General features: G+C 42.1%; 1 protein-coding gene across 1 annotated transcript in view; it reads right to left on the bottom strand.

Moving 5' to 3' along the window:
* LOC140716817 (V-set and immunoglobulin domain-containing protein 2-like) overlaps positions 1–18,900 on the bottom strand; it is a 38,314-nt gene extending 19,414 nt beyond the window's left edge. The window contains exons 1-3 of the mRNA XM_073029739.1: positions 18,741–18,900; positions 4,597–4,760; positions 221–428 (exon numbers count right to left, since the gene is read on the bottom strand). Coding sequence (XP_072885840.1) covers positions 221–428; positions 4,597–4,760; positions 18,741–18,795 — 427 coding nt within the window. The 5' untranslated portion in view covers positions 18,796–18,900. The remainder of the gene's footprint in view (positions 1–220; positions 429–4,596; positions 4,761–18,740) is intronic.
* Positions 18,901–26,825: the final 7,925 nt, after the last annotated feature.

Raw genomic sequence — 26,825 nt, 5'->3', positions numbered from 1 at the left:
ACAATGAATGAATTATTTATGTGGGAAAGAATCTTTCAATCATCATTAAACCTTTTGTATCTACTTATTAACATTTAGTCTTAATAGTTACTTTGGTGAAATTTTGGCATTTTTATGATCTGCACATTCTTATGAAGACATATCTGTCATCTTTAAGTCTCTCTGATATGGGGAACAATAGCTTAGAACCAACAAGAAGAAAATTATTTCTTCTCCTTACCTTGCACTATTAAATTGACAAATGCCTCACTGATTCCAGTGAAGTCTGGAGGATTGTTGATATCACAGGAATACCTGCCAGTATCAGATGACTTGGTGTTTTCAATTATAATAGAAGCATCTCCCGTGGTCGGCTCCTGATCAACCAGTCTGATTCTCTTGGCTTGAGGCCCAAGTTTATAAGTTTCTCCAGCAGTATAGTAAAGAATCTAAGCAGATAAAATTATGTTAAATAGAATCATGAGTTAGGATAACACAACTGTGAAGAACTTCATTCCTTACCATTCCTCATTTGAGACCATGAATCTCTCAAAGGCTTCTAATTCAATGAAGCAAGTAGCTCACTACTTGTTAATCCTTTCCCTCTGTATGGATTTCAGCATGCAACTCGCAGTGCTTCACTTTGTAAATGTGCTTATTTTAGTTTAATAGCTAGTTCCTTCAATACCGCATTCTTTCTAGACAAATGGGGCACTGTAGTTAAAACCCAACAATAAAAAAATAGTTTCTTCACCTTACCTCATGCTATTAATTGTTTAATTTCTCTGCTATTTTCTTGCTGCTCATCATAGTTCTCCTGTAGCAATAAAACATACTGCTGAAGGAAGGTATTGGGTCAAGCATTATCTGTGAAGACAAAGAAATAGATGACGCTGCAACAGGTGTCCACAGATACAGCTTGACCCATGGAGTTCCTCCAGCAGTTTATATTTTGCTCCGTATTCCAACATCTGCAGTCTCTGTATCTCTAAACTTCTCCCATCTCTGTCTGTATTTGCCATTGCTACAAGACTATTGAATGAATCACTTATACGATAAGATGAATTCTTGATCTTCCAATCTACATCGTTATGTCCTTGCAACTTATTATAAAAGTTCAAAGCAAATTTTTATCAAAGTACATATATGTTACCACATACAACCCTGAGGTCCATTTTCTTATGGTCATTCTCAATAAATCCAAAACTCATAATCAAATCAATGATGAACTGCATCAACAGGGTGGGCAAGAAGTGTGCAAAAGACAACAAACTTTGCAAATACAAACAGAAAGATAAACAAAATAAATAATCATAGTAATAATAACAAATAAGCAAATAAGCAATAAATGTCAGGAACATGAGATGAAGAGTCCTTGAAAGTGAATTCATAGGTTATGGGAACAGTTCAGTGATGAGACAAGATATAATGAACACTGTGCTGCACTGAATACGGACTTCCGATTTTGTATTTTTATACCCTGCGTTTTTGCTCATTCTTTCTTGCTGCCATTTGTGCAATTTGTTTTATTGTGCAAGGGGAGGTTGATGTTCTTATTTTTCTTTTGCTTAATTTGTCTTTTTGCGCAAGGAGGAGGTTGATGTTCTTGTTGTCATTTGCGTGATTTTCTTTTTTGTGCAAGGGGGAGATTGACGTTCTTGTCATTTGCGCAATTTGTTTTTTTGTGCATGAGGGAGGTTGATGTTCTTGTTGTCGTTTGCGCAGTTTGCTTTATTGTGCAAGGAGAGGTTGATGTTCCTGTTGTCTTTTGCTTAATTTGTTTTTTTTTGCGCAAGGAGGAGGTCGATGTTCTTGTCATTTGCGTGATTTGCTTTTTTGTGCAAGGGAGAGGTTGATGCTCTTGTCGTTTGCGCAATTTGTTTTTTTGCACAAGGGGGAGGTTGATGTTCTTGTTTCCATTTGTGGGATTTGTATTTTTTTGCATGGGAAGAAGATGTTTTTCTTTGAATGGATTCTATAATTTTCTTTGTTTTGTGGCTATCTGTGGAGAAGACAAATCTCAGGGTTGTATACTGCATACATACTTTGATAATAAAAGTACTTTGAACCTTTGAATTCTTTGAAGTGAAGTTGAGTGAAGTTATCACCTCTGGTTCAGGAGCCTAGTGGTTGAGGGGTAATAACTGTTCCTGAACCTAGTGGAGTGAGTCCCGAGGCTCCTGTACCTTCTTCCTGATAGTAGCAATGAGAAGAGATGGGGGTGTCTGAAGATGGATGCTGCTTTCCTGCGACAACACTTCATGTAGATGTACTCAATGGCGGGGAGGACTTTACCCATAATGGACTGGGCCGTATCCACTACTTTTTACAGGCTTTTCCATTCAAGGGCATTGGTGTTTCCAGACAAGGCTGTGACTCAGCCAGTCAATATGCTCTCCACCACACATCTATAGAAGTTTGCCAAAGTTTTAGATGTCGTGCTGAACCTTTGCAAATTCTTAAGAAAGTAGAGTCATTGCTGTGCTTTCTTCATAATTGCACACATGTTGGGCCCAGAGTAGAAACTCTGAAATGATAACACCGAGGAATTTAAAGTTGCTGATCCTCTCCACCTTTGATCCCCCAATGAGGACTGGCTCATGGACTTCCAGTTTCCTCCTCCTGAGTCAATATTCAGCTCCTAGGTCTTTCTGACATTAATTAAGAGGTTATTGTTGTGGCACCACTCAAGCCAGATTTTCAATCTCCCTCCTATATGCTGATTCATCACTATCTTTGATTCGGCCTTGACAGTGGTGTCATCAGCAAACTTAATTATGGCATTGGAGCTTTGTCACCCAGTCGTAAGTGTAAAGTGAATAAGGCAGAGGGCTGAGTACACAGCCATGTGGCGCACCTGTGCTGATGGAGATTGTGGAGGAGATGTTGCTAATCCAAACTGACTGGGGTCTGCAAGTCAGGAAATCCAGGATCCAATTGCACAAGGAGGTATTGAGACCAAAGACTTGAAACTTATGGATTAGATTTGAGGGGAAGATGGCATTAAATACTGAGCTGCAGTCAATAAAGAGCATCCTGATGTATACATCTTTGTTGTCTGGAGTTCCAGGGTTGAATAAAGAGACAATGAGATGGCATCTGCTGTGGCCCTGTTGTGGTGGTGGGCAAATTGGAGCGGATCCAAGGCACTTCTCAGGCAGAAGTTGATATGTTTTCTCACCAACATCTCAAAATACTTCATCACTATGCACTGCACTGCACTTTCTCTCTAACTGCGAAACTATATTCTGTATTCTACTATTGCTTTACGCTCTGTACCAACTCATGCCGATGTGATGAAATGATCTTAAAGGATGGCATAAGAAACAAAGATCTTCACTGTACCTTGGTATTTGTGGCAATAATAAACCAATTACCAGTTAATCATTCTGTTTCTTTCATAAATAAAAAAGCTATTAAAGTTCATTTTTATGCTTCTCACCAGTCTACTTTCATATCCCATCTTGGCTCTCTCTGTCAATTATTTGGTCCTCCTTTGTTGAATTCTAAAATGCTCCCAATCTTCAAGCCCACTCCCATTTCAGGCAATGTTATCAGCCTTCTCCTTAGATTTAATGCTAACTTCAATTTCTCTTGTCAGTGATGAATGAATGACTATTCATTGTGGGTTTTCATGTCCAGAAGGATATTTTGCAACTTATGCATTATTTCCTTCAATGTTGAGCTTTGCATGTCCACTGCCATAACTATCGGTGTATTCTCTCAATCAAATGTGGCCAATTCTCCTTTCATCCCTTTACAGTTTTCTTTGCTTCATTAAATCCCTAGATTCACACTGAACTACAGCACTTCCAAACTCGAAGTAAAATTTAGTTGTCAGCTGCTTAAATTTCTGAAGATCTCCCAAACAGCTGCTATGTAGGGCATCACTGACCTTTCCTCATAAATCTGGCCCAGTGCCATGGGATCTTTTCCTTCCATCTTGATTTAACATCTCACCTGAAAGACAGCAGCGATGTCGCAACCAAAGTTTCATGCTCAAGTGTCCAGAGCTGTATTGAAGTGTCATAGAGTCATACCACATAGAAAAGTGAATAATGAGCCCATTTTTGCATTTTCACTCATCCTATTTGCTCGCATTAGGACTAGACATTTCTACACCATTTCCTGTTTAATTTTTTCTCTAAATGCCTCTTAACATAATAATTGCGTCTGATTTCTCCACCTCTTCTAACAGAGCATTCCAAATATCAGCTATTCCTTCTGTAAAAGTCTTACCTCTCAGGTACCCTTTAAAACTTCTTCCTCTAGCCTTAAACCAATGCCCTGTTTTGTTTTGAATGCCTCTACCATGGAAAAAGGTTATAACTCTATACCCTACCTGACCTTATAAACTACAATAAGGTCTCCCCTGAGCCCTCTGTACTCTTCAATAACAAGTGTAGCCTAGCCAATCTCTTGGCACAACTAAACTCCTCCAATCCAGAATACAGTGGGGCTACATGTACTGATGCTGCTGTGAGAGGACTATCAGCTGGATAGTTACTTTTGAGGGAGGGTACGACATGGCATTCCATTTTTCCCAGTAGTTTGACTAATGGTTGTGAGCCGGAGACATCTTAAGATATAGAGAAATAGGGCAGAACTAAGTCTTACCTTCTCAGCTAATGCATTTTCATTTGGGCCTGGTGTAAATCGCCATTCAAGGGTGAACTGGGAATCAATGACTGTTTTGTAACTGCAGTGAAGGGTAGCATTGTTGCCAATGTTTACTACCACATACGGCTGACTTGTTGTGACATATATTGATTGCACTGCATCTGGAAAAGTAAATTTGAGAGAATTATTTCCACAGGACCATTCCTTTCCAAAATTAATCCTTTTGGAACTCACTCTTCATATTCTAAGTGACATACCATAGAGAAGGCTATTTAGCCCATTGAGTCCAATGCTAGTAGATACGGTGATCTCATTCCCCACGGTAATTATGCCTGTAAGCTAATCAACTCCTCCTAGTTTCTACTACTCAGCTACACACTAGTAATAATTAACCTAACAACCCACACATCCTGGTTTGTGGGTGAAAACTGAAGTACCCAGGGAAATCCATCTAGTCACAAGGAGATCGTGCAAACTCCACACAGACAGCATTCGAGGTCAGGATTGAACATGGATCACTGGAACTGTGAGGCAATGGATCCACTAGATGAGTCACTTGCCATTTATTACCAATTCAGCTCACTTGAGATAGTTTTGTATAGTCTTATTCTTTCGCAGAAGTCAGTGGTCAAGATGACAAACTTCATAGCACAGTAAAGGGACTGACCCATGGTCTTTATTAACAGCTTTCACGATGTTGGGATATGTTGTCATGTGAACAAAGTCACCACAGAGACACTGAAGCTAGTGGATATAGAAGTGTTTATTCAACAAAAGTGAGCAGCAGGCATTATATTGAGATGCTGTTAGAGGAAGAGGCCTCCTGACCCAATATTACATGATATTTTTTATATGCTAAAGATTAAAGGTAACAGCAGGACAGTTCTCGAGTTGCAATGCATCTACAATGCTTCCTTTGAATTACATACTGTATAGCTTTCACACACCTCCTTCTTCACTCTCAGGACAAGGCTATTCATTTGAGAACTGATGAGAGATTCTCCTTCTTCAAAGAAAGGGGTTTTTCTTTCTCCACCATCAATGCTGTCCTCACCCACATCTCTTCCATTTCACGCATGTCTGTCCATCACCCTTCTAGGGATAGGGGTCCTCTTCGCCTACTACCCCAGTAGCCTCTATGTCCTGCACATAATTCTTCGAAACTTCCGCCATCTCCAATGGGATCCCACCACCAAGCATATCTTTCGCTCCCCTTACTCCCTTGTCCATTCATCCTTCTCCACTGATATCCATCCTGGAATGTATCCTTGCAAACGGAACTAATGCCACACCTGCCCCTACACCTCCTCCCTCACTACTATTCAGGGCCCCAAACAGTCCTTCCAGGTGGGGCGACACTTCACCTGTGAGTCTGTTAGGGTCATCTACCGTATCCTGTGCTCCCGGTGTGGCCTCCTGTATATCGGTGAGACCTGACGTAGATTGGGAGACCAGTTTGCCGAGCACTTATGCTCCATCCACCAGAAAACGCCTTTCCCTTTTCATCCATGGCCTTCTGTTCTCTCCTATCAGATTCTCCTTCTCCAGCCCTTTATCTCTTTTAACTACCAGCTTCCCAGCTCTTCACTTCACCCCCTCCCCCTCTCCCGGTTTCACCTGTCACCTGCCACCTTGTACTTCTTCTTCCAATCTCCCACCTCCTTACTCTAAATTCTCATCCTTTTCCCCCAGTCCTGATGAAGGGTCTCGGCCCGAAATGTTGACTGTTTAGTCTTTTGTGTGTGTCACTTGGATTTCCAATATCTGCAAATTTTCTCGTCCTTCTTCACACCCATACTCCAAACACCAAAAATGAATATTAATCAGCATTGTCTCATTTGCAATCAACTCCAGTTCACAGCTCCAGGAAAACTATTGTTCAAGGCTGCATTTTAAATTCAATCTACAATCCACGTTCATATCTGAAGATTTGTTGCTGGTGAGATTAATATTTGCTATATACCCTAACTCCAGAATAGGCTCGAACAGGATCCATTGCTTAAATGGGGAACATTGATTGATTTAGCAGCATAATGTCAACTACATCCTTTTCATTCACCATCCGTCATCATTTTGTTGCATTAGCCAGATCAGCCTCCACTCATTATTCAAAGATGGTTACCAGGAATCAGGCAAACAGTCCTGATGAAGGATTGCAGAGAGACATTGATAGGATGCAGAAGTGGACTGAGAAGTGGCAGATGGAGTTCAACCCGGAGAAGTGTGAGGTGGTACACTTTGCAAGGACAAATTCCAAGGCTGAGTGTGTGTAGGCCTCCGTTAGTCTCAATAGAGACATGGATTTGCACCTTGGAAAGTTTTCAGGGCACAAGCCCGGGCAAGGTTTTTTTTTATGGAAGACCGGCAGTTGCCCAAGCTGCAGGTCTCCCCTCTCCACACCACCAATGTTGTCCAAGGGAAGGGCATGAGGACCCATACAGCTTGGCATCGGTGTCATCACAGAGCAATGTGTGGTTAAGTGCCTTGCTCAAGGACACAACACACAACCCTCAGCCAAGGCTCAAACTAGCAACCTTCAGATAGCTAGATGAACGCCTTAACCACTTGGCCACGCGCCAAGGCAGAGTACAAAGTAAATGACAGGATACTTGGTAGTGTGGAGGAGCAGAGGGATCTGGGGGTACATGTCCACAGACCCCTGAAAGTTGCCTCACAGGTAGATAAGGTAGTTAAGAAAGCTTATGGGGTGTTAGCTTTCATAAGTCGAGGGATAGAGTTTAAGAGTCAATAGACAATAGACAATAGGTGCAGAAGTAGACCATTCGGCCCTTCGAGCCTGCACTGCCATTTTGAGATCATGGCTGATCAACTACTATCAATACCCGGTTCCTGCCTTGTCCCCATATCCCTTGATTCCCCTATCCATAAGGTACCTATCTAGCACCTTCTTGAAAGCATCCAGAGAATTGGCCTCCACTACCTTCTGAGGCAGTGCATTCCAGACCCCCACAACTCTCTGGGAGAAGAAGTTTTTCCTTAAATCTGTCCTAAATGACCTACCCCTTATTCTCAAACCATGCCCTCTGGTACTGGACTCTCCCAGCATCTGGAACATATTTCCTGCCTCTATCTTGTCCAATCCCTTGATAATCTTATATGTTTCAATCAGATCCCCTCTCAATCTCCTTAATTCCAGCGTGTACAAGCCCAGTCTCTCTAACCTCTCTGCGTAAGACAGTCCAGACATCCCAGGAATTAACCTCGTGAATCTACGCTGCACTTCCTCTACAGCCAGGATGTCCTTCCTTCACCCTGCAGACCAAAACTGTACACAATACTCCAGGTGTGGTCTCACCAGGGCTCTGTACAAATGCAAGAGGATTTCCTTGCTCTTGTACTCAATTCCCTTTGTAATAAAGGCCAACATTCCATTAGCCTTCTTCACTGCCTGCTGCACTTGCTCATTCACCTTCAGTGACTAATGAACAAGGACTCCTAGATCTCTTTGTATTTCTCCCTTACCTAACTCTACACTGTTCAGATAATAATCTGCCTTCCTGTTCTTACTCCCAAAGTGGATAACCTCACACTTATTCACATTAAACATCATCTGCCAAGTATCTGCCCACTCACCCAGCCTATCCAAGTCACCCTGAATTCTCCTAACATCCTCATCACATGTCACACTGCCACCCAGCTTAGTATCATCAGCAAATTTGCTGATGTTATTTTCAATGCCTTCATCCAAATCATTGACGTAAATTGTAAACAGCTGTGGTCCCAATACCGAGCCCTGTGGCACCCCACTAGTCACCACCTGCCATTCCAAGAAACACCCATTCACCGCCACCCTTTGCTTTCTATCTGCCAACCAGTTTTCTATCCATGTCAATGTCTTCCCCCCGATGCCCTGAGCTTTGATTTTACCCACCAATCTCCTATGTGGGACCTTATCAAATGCCTTCTGAAAATCGAGGTACACTACATCCACTGGATCTCCCCCGTCTAACTTCCTGGTTACATCCTCGAAAAACTCCAACAGATTAGTCAAGCATGATTTACCCTTGGTAAATCCATGCTGGCTCGGCCCAATCCTATCACTGCTATCTAGATATGCCACTATTTCATCCTTAATAATGGACTCTAGCATCTTCCCCACCACCGATGTCAGGCTGACAGGTCGATAGTTCTCTGTTTTCTCCCTCCCTCCTTTCTTAAAAAGTGGGATAACATTTGCCATTCTCCAATCCTCAGGAACTGATCCTGAATCTAAGGAACATTGGAAAATGATTACCAATGCATCCGCAATTTCCAGGGCCACCTCCCTTAGTACCCTAGGATGCAGACCATCCGGACCTGGGGATTTGTCAGCCTTCAGTTCCATCAGTCTTCTCATCACCGTTTCCTTCCTAATGTCAATCTGTTTCATTTCCTCTGTTACCCTATGTCCTTGGCCCATCCATACATCTGGGAGATTGCTTGTGACTTCCTTAGTGAAAACAGATCTAAAGTACTCATTAAATTCTTCTGCCATTTCTCTGTTTCTCATAACAATTTCACCCAATTCATTCTTCAAGGGCTCAACGTTGTTCTTAACTATCTTCTTTCTCTTCACATACCTAAAAAGTCGCGAGGTAATGATGCAGCTCTATAAAACTCTGGTTCGCCACACTTGGAGTACTGTGTCCAGTTCTCGTCGCCTCACTATAGGAAGCATTGGAAAGGGTACAGAGAAGATTTACCAGGATGCTGCCTGGTTTAGAGAGTATGCATTATGATCAGAGATTAAGGGAGCTAGGGCTTTACTCTTTGGAGAGGAGGATGAGAGGAGACATGATAGAGGTATACAAGATATTAAGAGGAATAGATAGAGTGGACAGCCAGTGCCTCTTCCCCAGGGCACCACTGCTCGATACAACAGAACATGGCTTTAAGGTAAGGGGTGGGAAGTTCAAAGGGGATATGAGAGGAAGGCTTTTAATCAGAGAGTGGTTGTTGCGTGGAATGCACTGCCTGAGTCAGTAGTGGAAGCAGATACACTAGTGAAATTTAAGAGACTACTAGACAGGTATATGGAGGAAGTTAAGGTGGGGGGTTATATGGGAGGCAGGGTTTAAGGGTTGGCAGAACATTGTGGGCTGAAGGGCCTGTAATGTGCTGTACTATTCTATGTTCTATCTTGGCTCGAAACATCAACTGTTTACTCTTTTCCATAAATTTTGTCTGGCCTGCTGAGTTCCTCCAGCATTTTGTATGTAAACACATATTCATCTACTTAATTACAAGATGCTCTAGTGCCAATTATCAGACAGTTAGATGGACCAATGATAAGGAGAGGAACCGGGCTCAAATTGAATATGCACATCAGCAAGCAACTAAGTGGGCAAACCATGTGTTGGCCTTTACAACAACAAAAAAGAGAACAAACATCAAGATGTCTTGCTCTGGTTAGACCAGAAATGGAATTCTGTGAAAAGATCAGATCTCCCTATTTAAATCAGGGTAGAGGAATAAAGTAAATTTTCCTTGTCTTGTGATGCTGGGCTTATGAGATACAGAGTGGTGAAGGCCTTTGGGCTATTACTGCCTAGCATGTAGATAACTGAGAATTGATTTTTTTTTCCCCTGACTGAGAATCTAGGAGCCACAGATTCAGAATAAAAAGCTGGTCAGGACAGAAATGAAGAAATATTTCCTTGCCAAAAGGGTGGTGAATCTTTGAAATCCTCCATCTAAGAGGGCCTTGTAGGCTTAGATGCCGAGAATAATCAGAATTAATAGATTTTAGATGTTAAGGAAATCGAGGAATATTGCAAGAAATTGGCATTAAGATAACAGTCATCCATAAATGATGTAATAATCACAAAGTGTCTAGAGGCCTACTCCCGCTTCTGTTCTTTTTATGCTCTTTTGAAGCAGAAACTGTGGCTGTTTTAGGTTATTTAACATAGATATCACAGCAATTTGCCAGTTGCAAGAATCCACTATTGTGCTTTCAGTCTTCTAATGCCAAGCATCATTCCATTCCTTAGCAATGATTACTCAGCTGAGCTCATGAATTTGTACTTAGTTTTCATCGAAGAACAGAGAGATGTCTATTATTCCAAAAACATTCAAAAGCAGTAAAACATTGTCTTGTGAGAGTAAAATGGTTGAAAACATTCCTAGTTAAATTTATTTGATAGTTTGCAGAATGTATTTGCATATTCATTGTGTTTTTGTATCATGAATTTGCAAGATCAGATGACGAAAGTCCCTTGGTAAATGTTTTCTCTTCCTTTTCACACTGTGTACTATGCTCCACATTTCCTGCCCGTTCCTCATTCAGTGACAGTGAGTCTCTTGAAGCATTAGAGCCCTGGGTTACTACCTTCCAGAATTCCAACCCTTTCAGATAATATCACATCCAGATGAAGATGAATCCATTTAACTAGGCAAGTGGTAAATAGGAACAATCAAGTTAACAATATTTGAAAAGAATCTGTGGGAGGAAAGGAATTGTTGATATATCAGGTTGAAATGTTATTTCAGGACCCCTTATTCTGATTCCCACTAACTGTGTTGTAAATCAGGTGGTCAAACTGACTAGACTGGAGTAGATAGAAGCAACCTTCATTCCTGAACTCTTGAAATGATTAATTTAGTGATCTGTCTCAATATAAGTATTTCTATACTGCATAAAAGTCATGTGATAAGATTATGAGAGTCCTGTGTATCAGCACAATCCAGATTTTTAGTTGAACAGTGGAGACAATTAAAAGTTGTAGATGCTAAAATTGGAAACAACACACAAACTGCTGGAGGAACAACATTTGTGGGGTAAAAGGAATTGTTGACATTTTGGGTTAAAATCCTGCACTAGGACCAAGTGTGAAAAGGGAAGAAGCCAGTATAAAAAGGCGAGAGGTAGGGGTGAAAAAGGGCCAGTGGATGACTAGTGGACAAAGGAGGAGTGAAGGATAATGGACAGATGGAGCCAAGTAGGGTAGGGGGAGGAGTGGATTTGGGATTTGGAGGCCGGGAGTAAATGGTGGAAACAGACAAGGCAGAAAAAAAAGTGAGATGGAGCCAGGTGCAGGTACCCTCTCTTTCTGGTGCCAGGTTCCAATTCCTTTTTTCTCCTTCTCTGTCTGCTTCTGCCTATCACTCACCAACTTCACCCCCTCCCTCCCTTACCTCGCTCCAACTGCACATCATTCTTCAGCCTCCCTCGGCCCACTAATCACCAGCTCTGCTCCTTCTCATCAGTATCTTGGCTATCTACCCTCTTCATTCTCAGTACAGATGCAGGGTCTTGACACACAAAGTCAGCAGCTCCTTTCTCCCACAGATGCTGCTTTATCCACTGAGTTCTTCCAACAATATTTTTAATAGTATTTGCTTTGTACTGTAACCTCCTAAGTGCCTCTAACATTCTGGTGAGCCAATTAATTCCTGTAGCTTTAATTGTCTACATGAGTTTGATAACGTAATAAATATTATATCATAGAAAGGCTGTGCAAGGAATTTGAGGCTTTGTGTGGATCTTTCTGTGATTTTACAACTGCTGAATCTGGTCTTATTCTTGGATCAGTTAATCTATGAATTTATAAATATCAATAAAATATGATCAAATTAATCATGTAGAAATAGTAGTATTGAATTTCTTAGAGAAGTGTGGCTGTAATCTTAGAGATGCAGTGATGATGAATTTTGATCCAAGTTTTTTTGCATTGTTCAGTCCCCTCAGTTTTGCAAGTTTTTCTCAGCCAACAAATATTCTGTGTCACTCACTCATTGCTGTGAGCTCACTTCTTTACAGTTATATCAAATGACCTTCAGGACTAACATTGCAAGCTCACTTTACTGATAAGTATGTACATAAAGCCCTATTTATACAGCAGAAGCATGTGACTAGTTCCAAACAGTGATAGACTGTTAATCACTACTCTCAATCCTTTCTCCTTCCACAAACAGAGCCTCCCTGCAAAGTGTTGCAAAAGGTCATGTAACCACAGCTTGCTACGACAACGGTTCTGCCTGAGAGCACAAGAAGGTCCACAGAGTTGTGGACACAGCTCAGCACATCTTGAAAACCAGCCTCCCCTCCGACACGGCTCACTGTCCCAGTAAAGAATTCAACATAATCAAAGACTCCCCCCTCCCATCTTGGGCATTCTCACCTTGCCACTGCCTATCAAGCAGATCAAAAAAAAGCTTGAAAGCATGAAACACCATGATCAAGGACAGCTTCTATCCCACTGTTGTAAGACTATTGAAAGGGCACCTTGTGGACACTTGATTGCACACTCTACCTTGTCATGGCTTTGCATCTTATTCTCTATCTGCTCTGTAACTATAAAACTTAATTCTGCATTCTGTTATTGCTGCCTTGGTGCATATGATAATACCTCACCAATTTACCAATTTATCAAATTACCAAACCTGGATAAAGTTCTATAAAATGCTATTCCCTGTAAATGTAATTTGTCTTCCGTATATTTCAGTGAAAAGAAAGCCTGGCACTTACAAGGGATAAATGTTGGATCGATTTAGTCTTAAGCCCAAGCCTGGATGTTGTTGTTGTCTTACAGCAAGGGCATAAGACTTTCAAATGGAATTGAGAATTGTGCAATAACTAGGAAGCTTCCTTGTCTCTATATACTGGATGGAAGCATTTAAAGAGTCTGAGGATGGCTGACCCTGAGATTCTGTCCTGAAGAACTTCTGCAAGGATATTAGGCTGAGATACTGGCCTCCTACAACCACAACTACCTTCCCCTGTGTCAGTCTTCCAGAAGAAATTTGCACTGATTCCCAACACCTTGTAATTTATCGGATCTCCCTGGTGTCATGTTCGCTCAAATTCTGCTTAATTGTCATGGTCAACAGCTCCCTGTGCATCTTCTGGGACCACCTGTACTTTACTCAACATCAAGGCTGAGCACTAGTGACATACAGAGTCTTACTTTCACTGTTAGTACAGTGAGATCCCTGCTGAAATTGTTTCACTGTGTTTAGATGTAGCCCTCTGGTTAAGTATTGCTGTAAAGCAAATAAAGAGCAGAGCTGCTTTAGAAATGAAGTGAATATGTTCTGCTCTCCACGACAGGATGTGCCCCAGATCTGCCAGGCAAAGTTTATATAAGAATTATTTATAGCAGTTCTCATTAAGCAGTGATATTTCCAAACCTCGGGGTTTTGGTTAACCATCATCGTTAGTGCGCAGGTAAACAACTAATAGTTTCAGGGTCGGCATAGTAAGATCCCCGATTCCCCGGGCTTAATTCAGAATCAGAAAGCATGAGTCATGAAAGAGAATATGAAATCTCTCATTGGGAATTCATATTCGATGATCTATCTTTACTTCGGTGACTGTGATTGTAAAGGAAATTGAGCTTTTGGCCAGGCTCAGGCTGAAAGCTGTTCAGGTCAGACTGGAGCTCGATAAAAAGCATATGTACAAAAACATGACATTCATTCAGATGTTCAGTGTACAAGACCCCTGACACCATTCCTGCTAACACCTAGTAGCTCAATGAATGGCTGCTCCCACCTCCATCCATGAACCGCAGTCTATCTTAGGGCGAGCAGCAACAAAAGAGAAGGGAGACATTTACAAACACAACATCACCCTTTTCTGAATGTTCTCTGAGAAAGTGGGGAGCGAAAGCTTCTTGGCAGCATGTGTTTGTTCATGTGTTTGAAAATGTAATAAAAATGAAAATGTTTGAAACACTCAGCAGGCAGCATCTCTGAAGGGCGAAATGTCTAGGGACTGGAATGCAAAATGCACTGCTTTTAATGCTACATGATCCAAAACTGATGTAACTCAAAGTGAGCTGTATTAGAGATTGCTTACTGGGGAAATGCACCAATTGGGAATTGCGCTGGGAATTTCAAGTCAAAATCCACAGACCCATATCCAACATTTTCCCAATGTCATGCATTCCATATGACATCAGTATTGTGCAGTATTGTGCTTTCAGGTAGATGGAGCTTGTCAGCCTGGGAAGGCAGTCCATCTAAGAGAGGGAAAACTCTGATTTCAAACCTCCGCTGCCTTGTGGCCATACCCACTCATGGGAAAGGCTTCGGGAGTAAACCCTGAGGACAAATCCAGAGCTGGAGTCCCTAAGGCAGTCCGACATTACCTTCAATTTCGTTTTTGGCAACTCCTGCGATGTCACTGGTGCCAAGCTGTATCGGCCTTTACCCTTCCCTTGGACAACATCAGTGGTGTGGAGAGGGGAGACTTGCTGCATGGGCAACTGCCCGTCTCCCATACAACCCTGCCCAGGCCTGCGCCCTGGAGAGGAGACTCCAGCGTTGCCTCACCGCGACAGCATGACTGAAGCAAGACTTTCTAGGCGCAGATCCATGGTCTCACGAGACTAATGGATGCCACCACCAGTGAATGGGCAGTTGGAACACTTCGTCCATTTGCAGGGGTAAGTGCCAGGAGGGAGATTAGTGGGGAGGAGCAAGTGGATAAGAGAAACGCAGAGGGAGTGATCCCTGCGGAAAGTGGAGAGTAGAGGAAGTGGAGATAAAAATGTGTTTGGAGGTAGGGTCTTTTTGAAGATGGTGGAAATTATCTTCCCCCTTTCTTTCCAGTCTTGATGAAGAGTCCTGGCCCAAAACGTCAACTGTTTATTCATTTCCATAGATGCTCCCTGACCTGCAGAGTTCCTCCAGCATTTTGTGTGTGTTGCTCTGGATTTCCAACATCTGCCGAATATCTGATGCTAAACAACATATCTTGTAGGATTAACAACTGAGGAACTCATTTAGTTCCTGGTATAGCCATCGACATTCCCCAAGAGAAAGACGACCCTTTCCTTCAACCTGGTGAAATGGTAGCAGGATAAAGACTCTGTTATGGATGGCTTCTCTCATAACCCTGGCAGTTTCACCATTAATAGAGGACACAATGTAAATAACCTTTCCTGTTATGAGTTTGCAAGACTTATTTATGGATAGGAGCTTATGAACTATCTATGGAGCAGAGTAGTAGGTAATGAAGCATGTGTGAGAGAGATAGCACATTTACTTTGACATATCTAGCACAGTTGTGATATTATACTTAATTTCTCACTCCATTTGTGCATCTTATTCATCAGCACTGCAACATCTCTCTCAGAGAACACTGATGCTGTTTCTCCTCCCGTCCCTCAATGTTACGACTGAATGGGGATGTAGAGTGTGTGCCTTGAAGGATCAATCCCCTGTCTCTGAACGCTGCGGAGTGTTGACAGCTGCCATAATTGGGAGCACTCCTTTGGGACTCCTACAGGTCACAATATTTGGCTGGAATCCCTGCTTAAGCTATTGCCCACTTGTTTGAAGCCAATTTCACAATCATTTTGGGGGACGTGATTTGGTATTCACAGACTGTACAAAATGTAAGCCTCTATTTCAGCCAAAAGAGTTAATATTTCAGGTCTTTGACCTTTACTATAATTGGGGTGATTAAGAGTGCAGATTAAAGGATTATTAATCAATGTACACCCAAAATTATTGCATCTGGACTGATAATCTTGAGAATTTCACAATTTTCTTGTCTCCTCCCTATCCTCACAATTCTGTTTCAAGACTGACTTGCCTTAAAGTTTCTTCCACATTTTACATAGAACAGAGAATCCTATGTTTTGCATTCTGTTCTCTCTCTCCCTTCTGAGCTTTCTTGCAGATGCAGTTCCTCAGACACTGTGTCACTGTTCGAGATCGTGGAGGAAGCAAGCTCCCTTGGCAACTAGAATGGGTAGGAAATTTGGGATCCAATCTATGCCGTGAGTTCAGGCGCTTATATTCCTGATGAGCAATTTCAAACAAGATGAAGTTATGCTATCAGCATGATCATCTCTATCCTTACACCCTGGGTCAAGGCATATTCTCACAAAAAATCTGAGCATGTAGATAGTCCCCGGAGCTGACCTGATCAAGTAAAGTTCTGCTCCAGAGAAAATGATGAAGGGAGTGAACTTGCTCAGATTTTCCCCACAACTTTGGCACAGCATGTGACAATAATGGTTCTATCGTGCTACTGCTAAAATTGTAACAATGCTCCAAGCAGACCTTTCAGTTTGATTGCCCTCTTTTTTTTTGACAGTGGAGTCATATGTTCAATTGGCTTGGTATTTTTCAAATTCAAAACTTTTTTTCTTGCAATCCACATTTGTCCTCGGTTCCAAGCAATTACACTGCATCATACAAGGTGCTGATGGTGGGGTTCTAAATGAGGTGTGGATAAGAAGTTTACGTGAAGACAACAAATGCAATCCCTTGAAATCTCACTGTGCTTTCCTCTGTTTTACCCTGGCGCAGCAGTCACATTCCATAAGGAAACCTTGACCAGATTGGAGGGATTCAGGTTTGTTTATTGGCATTTTTTTATGTGGATGCCGGCAACTGAAGCTGGATTTACTGAGTATTGAATGTTAGGCGCAACGTCTATCAAATAGAACGCACAGAGACTTCTAGAAGGAGAGGTTCAGTACAAAAGTTTCTGGTAGGGACTCCATGTTATTAATTGGGTCTAACAATAACCCTAACAGCTATTCACCAACACACACCCTAACAGCAAGGCTCGCCCTAAACCTAAACACCAAATAATGTAGTCTTCATAGACATTATGATGTCGTTGTTAATCCAAGCCCACAGCATCAGCAGTAGTTGTCTAGTTAAAGGAAAAGTGTAACATTCATGACATGTTAATGTCATATCAATGAGCTTACATGGAATCAGACTGAAATTATAACAGGCATTGATCAATCTATTCAATGCACTTTGTATTAATATTTCATGTAATGAATGTAAATAAAACATGCAAGAGAAAAAGAGCATCTAAACCATTTATCAACAATCACCTAATCCAACATTCAGAAAGATCATGACTGGCCCATCCTTCAGTGATAAAGACTAATTACTTTTCTGCATAAAAACTGAAATGTTTACAGCCCTTGGGTGGAAAATTACAAAAATCACAAGCCATTGTAGAGAAATCTGACTGACCCTTTTCTTCAAAGCTGTGATTCTGATTTCTAACCTTCCCAACACCTATCCTTCCTTGTCCGTCGAGAATTTTACACTTCAGTAGGATCTACTCTCATTAATCTAAACTGTTAAGGACAAAACCTTTCTCCACACAATTGCAAAATAAATGAAATGTGATTTGTGTAAGATGGATAATATATGCAATATTTGATAAGCATGATTTATGTCACATGCTCTTTGTCTCATACATTTGAAAAATGAAATCCATGTTAGCACATCAACATGATTCTGACAGTAATTTAAAACTAAATATTGGAGCAACTGCTTTCACTATCAGAGAGAGGTGGCTGTAACCATGGCAACTCTCTCGTTGGTTCCATTCAAAATGCAATGACTTAGAGGATAACTTATTTCTTCATTACAAAATGGAGGAAGTAAAATCAGATGGACGAGTACAGAAAGACAACCAAAATTCATAGGACAAAATAGCAAATTTAGGGCAGATTTCCTGAGAGATCATTTTGGAATCAAAGCAGAGCAGTAGAAAGAAGGACTCTGGTTTATTTTAAGTAATAGCTGGAAGCTGTTCTGGGGCAATGATTGTGTTGCCGTCTGGAACAGTGAGGTCAGGTAAATCAGAATACTGCCGTCATCCAAACCTTTCATGTACTCCAATCATTAGCAAGGCTTAATCAACAGTGCTTATAAAAACCCTGCAGTTGCCCCACATTCATTTATTAAAACTCCTCAAAAGATAAAAGTCAAGCACATGAAACTACTGCCTGATTAAAAACCACCCTCTTGTCGGAATCACTCTCCAACTGCCAGCTTACCGGCAATAAAAATTTGTGGGCATTAACCTTGGGCACACTAAAATACTTCCCCCAGATTGTTTCTTTAGATTATCTTACTTTTACAGTGGAAGTAGAGGTGAGAAGAAAGAAGCCACAGCACATTGTAACATTGATAATGACCAATGGGACTACATCCCAAATGCCCAACACAGCCGACTGTAATACCAACACTGACCAAAGAGTCTGTGTGCAAGTTGTCCAGCACAGAACAGTCCAACACAAATGCAAACTACTACATCTGCATCTGACCAAATGCCCAGCTGATCTGTGGCCCTCTTAGCTCTGCTTCACATCTCAACAACACTGCGGCCTTGTTGCTTGAGACATCACAAGATCCCAAAAGCCACTCACCAAAATATGGAGTGAATAGGAGAGAAGAGACGACGAGAGTAAGTCTCCACAGCATTCTGAGGGCACGTTTGATCCGAAGAGGACCCGCTCGTAAGCCTTTCCCTCCCACAGCTGTCCGAGGCAAAAGAGTAGTGTACGTGGTTTGTTCTGTGTTAATGGACTTTATCTCTCCCAGGCCCTGAACAAACATTGCACTCAATGTTTTCATTAGTCTAACACAGTAGTCAAACAAATTGGAACCAATAGAGAAGCCAGTTACTCAGTCATCTTCTCTCAGATTGCAGAGCTTTCTATTTTAAGAAATTATATATTTTCATTGAGATTGAAATTATCTCAAAACCTCTAAAAATATTTATCACTTAAAACTTGCAAATACCAAACACAACCTGGCTATAGTTTAAGCTGCTGGAATTATTGTTTATGTGACATGATTAATCTTTGTAAACAACAGAAGTGAGTGGGACTGAAACTCCTTTTTAGAACTGGGTAAAACCCTTTAGTGATTGCATTATCAGAGAGCAAGTTGAGTTTCGCTTCACCGAATGGAAGGTCATGCATTTCTCTTCCATGAAGTAATCTAGTTAGCTGAAATGAAACCAGAAAGTGCTAGAAACACTCAGCAGGTCAGGCAGCATTTGTGGAAATAGAAACAGTTAATGTTTCTGGTTTGGGACCATTCATCAGCGTTAATTATTTCCATTTTTACAAATGCCGGGTTCTTCCAGCATTTTCTGGTTTTATTTTAGATTTCTAGTATCTGCATTTTTCAATTTGATATCTATTTATCTTGTGAATATTTTTCTATTTAAAATATTATAGGTTTAAAAGACCTGGCCACCACTTACTCCTTCCCAAAACTGCATATAAGAAAATCCTCAACATGTTCTCCACCTCTTCTTTTGAAACATCCCTCTTTTGAGTGGTCTTGCTTTGACAGAGAGCCATTCACCCCTTACTCCTGAAGGAACTCCTTCTCCCGTCGCCAACCTCCTTCTTCGTACTTTAAGTGCAACTTTTATTTGTTCATTTGTTTGGTTGAAGATTCGGCACGGTAACTGGCCCAATGAGCTCATGCCACCCAATTACATCCATATGACGAATTAACCTACTAACCCATACATTTTTGGAATGTGGGAGGAAACCAGAATACTCAGAGGAAATTTATGCGGTCATGGGGAGAACGTACAAACTTCTTACAGACAGCAGTAGCATTGAACCTGGGTCGTGCCAATGCCTATTGTCTCTTTTTCAATCATCTGTGAGCGGATACTGAGGCTTCTGTTCCATAGTTCACAAATGTAAAAACACAGTAAGTTCTTGGTGTCTCCCTCGAGTCATGTCAAGTCATTAAGTCAAATTTATTGTCAAGTGCACAAGAGCAGTAAGATAGAGTTACAATGAAAAACTTGCTTGCAGCAGCAACACAGGCACATAGCTACAGACAACACACAGAATATACACAAAATACATACATATATTATATAAGACTGTGATGAGAACATAAAAAGACTGTGCAAAAACACTATCAGAAGCAACTTCATAGTATTGCAAAAGGTGGTCCATAGTGTTAGATTGCATGAATATAATTCCCAGCTGTTCCCAGAAATAAGTCCTGGCTTGAACAGCAAACACAAGGAAATCTGCAGGTGCTGGAAATTCAAGCAACACACACAAAATGCTGGTGGAACGCAGCAGGCCACTGTTGACTGTTGACTGTTGGCCTGCTGCGTTCCACCAGCATTTTGTGTGTCTGGCTTGAACAGAGCAGCTTCTTGAAGCTTAAAGCAACATAGATTGGATAAACTAAAGCTTTTCTTGCTCTCAGTTCAAAGAGTGGGGACTGGGGTAGCTTCCGGAAGAGCCTGTGTGAGATGATCGCACTACTATAGGGTCCTTAATCAACACCAAAACTATCTGGCCCTGAAACTCCGAACTGAGAAAGCCATGTTGAAGGTATGAAGCAGCATTCAACAGTGTGTGTGCTGTTTGCAAGGTCCAACTACTGAAAATATCTAAAGCACATGCGGCCCAAGTTTTCCTGCAAATCCAGTGGCTGAGGAGCTCAAAAGCAAGTGGAGGATACAACGGCCCATCAGTGATTCAAAGCATGAGAAGATGTAGTTCACTCAGGTTCGCCAACTAAGTACATAAGGCATCGATTCCATAAGACCATAAGATATTGGAGCAGAATTAGGCCATTTGGCACATCATGTCTGGCCAACTGATCCAATTTTCCTCTCTGCCCCAATTTCTTGCCTTCTCCCCATATCCCTTCATGCCCTGACCAATCAAGAATCTGTTAACCTCTGCCTTAGATATACATAAAGACTTGGCCTCCACAGTACTTGCAGCAAAGAATTCCACAGATTCATCACTCTCTGGCTAAAGAAATTCCTCCTCATCTCTGTTCTAAAAGGATGTCCCTCTATTCTGAGACTGTGTCCTCTAGTCTTAGACTCTCCCATCATAGGAAACATCCTCTCTACATCCACTCTTTTCACGGCAGTTTGGTGTCTTGAGCAATGGCTGATCAGAGATTGGGATTGACTGGCAAGAACAAATTAAAATAAGGCAGGACAAGCGGAGCGACCTTTGTTGGAGTGACCACTGTTGGAATGGATTATGTTAGAGTGAGGATTTTGAGGCTTTAGCTGTTCAAGGCTTCAGTGAGAGAAGGCGAAAAATCTATAAGTAGATTTTCTTTTCTCCCAGTTTATTTGTTGTTTTTTTAATATATTTACACAGTTAGAGCAGCAGGGGTGCCAGGCAGGATAGTTAAATTCTCCATTTGTGGGATGTTGGAAGGCAGGGAGACCTCCAGTTTCCCTGACAACCATACCTGCCAGAAGTGTGTCCAGCTGCAGCTTCTAACAATCCACGTTAAGGAGTTGGAGCTGGAACTGGATAAACTCCAGATCATTCAGGAGGCAGAGGTGGTGACAGATAGGTAATATAGAGAGGAAGTTACACCCATGGTGCAGAACAGGAGACTGAGTGACAGTCAGGAAGGGAAAGGGGTTAAACAGCTAGTTGGGAGTGCTCGTATAGCCTTAACAGCTCAACAACAGGTATACCATTTTGGGTACTGTTGGGGGGGAGTGGATAATCTAGCAGAGGAAAGTCACAGTGGTCAGGTCTCTGACACTACATCTGGCTCTGTGATTCAGAAGGGAAGGGAGGAGAAGAGGCGAGTTGTGCTGATAGGGGATGCATTATTTAGAGGAATAGAAAGAAGGTTCTGTGGACAAGAACGAGATCCCTGGATGGTACATTGCCTCCCAGGAGTCAAGGTCCAGCACACCTCGAATCAAGTCCTGAGCATTCTTAAGAGGGAGGTTGAGGAGCCAGATGTTGTGGTCCATGTAGGTACCAATGACATGGGTCAGAAGAGGGACGAGGTTCTGCAAAGTGAGTTTAGGGAGCTAGGTGCTAAGTTAAGGGGCAGGACATCCAGGATTGTGATCTCAGAATTGCTACCTGTACCACTTGTAGTGAGGCTAGAAATATGAAGATCATACAGTTTAACACGTGGCTAAGAAGTTGGTGTAGGAGAGAGGGCATTAGATTTTTAGATCACCGAGCTCTCTTCCAGGAAAGGTGGGACCTGAACAGAAGGGATGGCTTGCACCTGAACTGGAGGGGCACTAATATCCGAGCAGGAAAGTTACACGGGGTGGGAGGGGGATATTTAAACTGGAGTTGCAGGGGGATGGGAAGCTGAACACCTGAACAGATGGTGGACAGGTTGTGGAGAAAGATGCTGTTAAGACTTCAGACAAAGCCAGGAATCAAAAGATCAAAAGGTTGAGCATGGTGCGACTAATGTCCTGAGATGCATGTAATTCAATGCAAAAAGTATTGTAGGAAAGGCAGATGAACTCAGGGCATGGATCAACACATGGAATTATGACATTGTAGCCACTAGTGATACTTGGTTGCAGGAGAGGCAGGACTGGCAGCTCAATAAACTGGAGTTCCATTGTTTTAGACGTGACAGAGTGGGAGGGATTAAAGTGGAAGGGGTGACGTTACTAGTCAAGGACAATGTAACAGCAGTGCTCAGTTAGGACAGACTGGAGCACTTATCTAGTGAGGCCTTATAGGTGGAACTGAGTATGACCACATTAATGAGGCTATATTGTAGACCACCCAACAGTCAGTGGGATTTAGAGGAACAAATTTGTGGAGATCATAGACTGTTGCAAGAAACATAAGATTATGACAGTAGGTGATTTTAATTTTTCAGATATTGACTGGGAATTCCATACTGTCAAAGGACTAGATGGGATAGAGTTTGTCAAATGGGTTCAGAAAAGTTTCCTTTATCAGTACATGGAAGTCTCAACAAGAGAATGTGTGATACTTGATCTCCTGTTAGGGAATGGGACAGGGCAGGTGACAGAAGTTTGTGTAGGGAAACACTTTGCACTTACTAATCATAATGCCATTCATTTCAAAGTAAATATAGAAGCAGATAGCTCTAGTCTGTGGGTTGATATCCTAAACTGGAGAAAGGCCAATTTTGATGGTATCAAAAAGGATCTGGCAAGAGTGGATTGGGGCAGGCTGTTTCCTGGCAAAAGTGTACTTGGTAAGTGAAAGGTCTTCAAAAGCAAAATTTTGAGAGTACAGAGCTTGTATGTACCTGTCAGAATAAAAGCTAAACATAACAAGTTTTGGGAAGATTGGTTTCCAAGAGATATTGAAACCTTGGTTAAAAAAAAAGGAGGTGCGCAGCGGGTGTAGACAGATAGGAACAAATGAGGTGCTTATGAAATGCAAGAGAACACTTAAGGAAGAAATCAGGGAGCTAAAAGAAGGCATGAGGTTGCCTGAGCAGACAAGATGAAGGAGAATCCTAAGGTATGCTGGAGATAATTTTAAGAACAAAAGGATTGCAAGGGACAAAATTGGTTCTCTGGAATGTCAGAATGGTAATGTATGTGTGGAGCCAAAAGAGGTGGGGGAGATCTTGAATTGATTTTTTGCATCTGTATTTACTCAGGAGATGGATACAGAGTCTACAGAGTAAGGTAAAGCAATAGCGAGGTCATGTACCCTATACAGATTACAAAGGAGGGGTGTTTGCTGTCTTCAGGCAAATCAGGGTATACAAATCCCCAGGGCTTGACAAGGTGTTCCCTCGGATCCTGTGGGAGGCAAGTCCAGAAATTGCCGGGGTCCTAGCAGAGATATTTAAGTCATCCTTAGCAACAGGTGAGGTACCGAAGGATTAAAGAATAGCTAATGTTGTTCCTCTGTTTAAGAAAAGATCTAAAAATAAACCAGAAAATTATAGGCTGGTGAGCCTGATGTCAGTGGGGAAATTATTGGAAGATATTTTAAGGGACTGGATATATGAGTATTTGGATAGACAGGGACGGATTAGGGATAGTCAACATGGTTCATGATGTCTAACCAATCTTATAGAGTTTTCCGAGGAAGCTACCAGCAAAGTTGATGAAGACAAGGTAGTGGATGTTGTCTACATGGACTTTAGCAAGATTTTTGACAAAGTCCCGCATGGAAGGTTGGTCAAGATTAAGTTCCTCAGCATTCAAGCTGAGGTAATAAATTGGATTGGACATTGGCTTTGTGGGAGAAGCCAGATAGTTGTAGTAGATGGCTGCCTCTCTGACTGAAGGCCTGTGACTATTGGAGTGCCGCAGGGATTGGTGCTGGGTCCATTATTGTTTGTCATCTATATCAATGATCTGGATGATAATGCAGTTAACTGGATCAGTAAATTTGTGAATGATACCAAGATTGGGGGTGTAGTGGAAGGTGAGGGAGACTATCAAAGCTTACAGCGGGATCTGGACCAGCTGAAAAATGGCAGATGGAATTTAATGCAGACAAGTGTGAGGTAGGACCAACTAGGGTAGATCTTACACAGTGAACAGTAGAGCACTGAAGAGTGTAGTAGAACAATAGATGTGGGAATACAGGTCAATAATTCATCGAACATGGCAGCACATGTAGACAAAGCTTTTTGCACATTGGCCTTCATAACTCAAAGTACTGAGTCCAGGAGATGGGATGTTACGTTGAAGTTGTCTAAGATGTTGGTGAGGCCTAATTTGGAGTATCGTGTGCAGTTTTGGTCACCTACCTATAGGAAAGATGTAAATGAGGTTGAAAGAGTACAGAGAAAATTTACAAGGATGTTGCCGGGTCTGGAGGACCTGAATTATAAGGAAAGATTGAAGATTATAAGAAAGATTTATTCCTTAGAACGTAGAAGATTGAGGGGAGATTTGATAGAGGTTTAAAATTATGAGGGGTATAGATAAAGTAAATTCAAGTAGGCTTTTTCCACTGAGGTTGGATGGGACCACAACTATAGGTCATGGGTTGATGATGAAAGGTGAAATCTTTAAGGAGAACATGAGGGGAAACTGCTTCACTCAGAGGGTCATGAGAGTGTGAAATGAGCTGCCAGTGTAAATGGTGCATGTGAGTCCAATTTCAATATTTAAGAGAAGTTTGGATAGGTACATGGATGGTAGGGGTATGGAGGGCAATGGTCCCAGTGCAGATCGATGGGACCAAGTAATTTAAATGTTCAGCATGCACTAGGTGGGCTGAAGGGCTTATCTCTGTGCTGTACTTCTCTATGACTCTATGACTATGAAGATGGCCACAGGGTCAGAGAATTGTATAACATGGAAACAGATCCAACTAGTCCACACTGACCTGTGGGCAACTTGTTCATAAGAATCCAGGGATGGGTTGATGGGTGGGGTTGTGATGTCACCTGGAAAAGGAAAGTTTGTGTCCATTCACCATCCTAAAGATTAATTCCCTCTACTGATACACATTGGATTCCCATGTTTAGGCCATCCCAACAGCCCCAGCCAAATCAGTGACCTCCATAGCAAAAATAAAGGGCTTTATGTGCATGAGACACAAGGTTCCCCTCCAAGTCACACACCATTCTAACATGGAAGGACTTCACTAATCCTTCATTATCCGCTGGGCTAATCCTCGATCTCCAGCAGCACTCCTGAGAACTTTCACCAGAACTTCTGCAGTAGTTGGAGAAGGGAGTTCACCCAACCTTACAACGGGTATTTAGTGGAGTCCAGATCCTGAAATATTAATAAGTAAATAACATTTAAGACTAAACCTCAGATTAGGAACTGGGACGAGGGTTCAGGTGTTGCAGGATCACAGGCAAGGAGTGAGAAGTGTGGAAATTATCTATCAGTAGACAATTCCCAGTTTCAGATCCTGGGACAAAACAGAAGCAAACTGCTGGGGGAGCACAGTGGGTCTGGCGGCATCCATGGAGATGCTGGAGTGGTCAATGTTTCAGGTCAAGACCTTGCAAAAGGATTCAGAAATTCCGACAATCCTTTTGCCCACTACGTTCTTCCAGCAGTTTATTTCTTTCTCCAGATTCCAGCACCTGCCACCACTTATGTCTCTGGATTCTCGGAATGGCTCGGTCCACCCAGGCACAATGAGTTCCACTGGCATGTGCTGCAAGCTGTCCAGGGCCTCAGTCACATCTGAGGCCACCGTGTATTAAAATGTCATGGAGCCATTCAGCACAGAAACAGGCCCTCCAGTCCACTCAGTCTGTGCCAGTTCTCATTCAGCCACTTACATTGATCTTCTTCCCATGTTCTCATGAACTTCCCCCCAAGATTTGATCACCCGACTACAGACTAGCAGCAACTTGACCTACCAACCCACACAAAGGACGCTGATGTGCAATTAAAGGCTTCGCCATCACTATGTTTAGTTATCAGCATTTTGTAGTGATATCCTCTTTGAACTTTCCTCATGGAATTTCCTTTCGGTTGCTGCTGTGGCATTTGGTGTAACAGAGGCTCCCTCTGGTGGATGAAACCCAAATTTATAGGTTACAACAGCACATGGCGCTGCCAAACTTAATTTACAGACAGGCCGTCGGTGGGTTAATTCTTCAGTGACAACAGTTCACTTCTGTTTTTCTCCTTTCACTGACCTCAGGCATCCCGGACTCCGCCCACAGCCCGGGCTCATCTCCTATAGTCCCAGAATGGATGTTGCTCTGTCTGGGGCTGAAGCAGTGGATTTACCCCCAAACCAGGGGAG

Source organism: Hemitrygon akajei, chromosome 26, assembly GCF_048418815.1.
Source record: "Hemitrygon akajei chromosome 26, sHemAka1.3, whole genome shotgun sequence".
Lineage (NCBI taxonomy): Eukaryota > Metazoa > Chordata > Chondrichthyes > Myliobatiformes > Dasyatidae > Hemitrygon > Hemitrygon akajei.
This window is presented reverse-complemented; position numbering and strand designations above follow the sequence as displayed.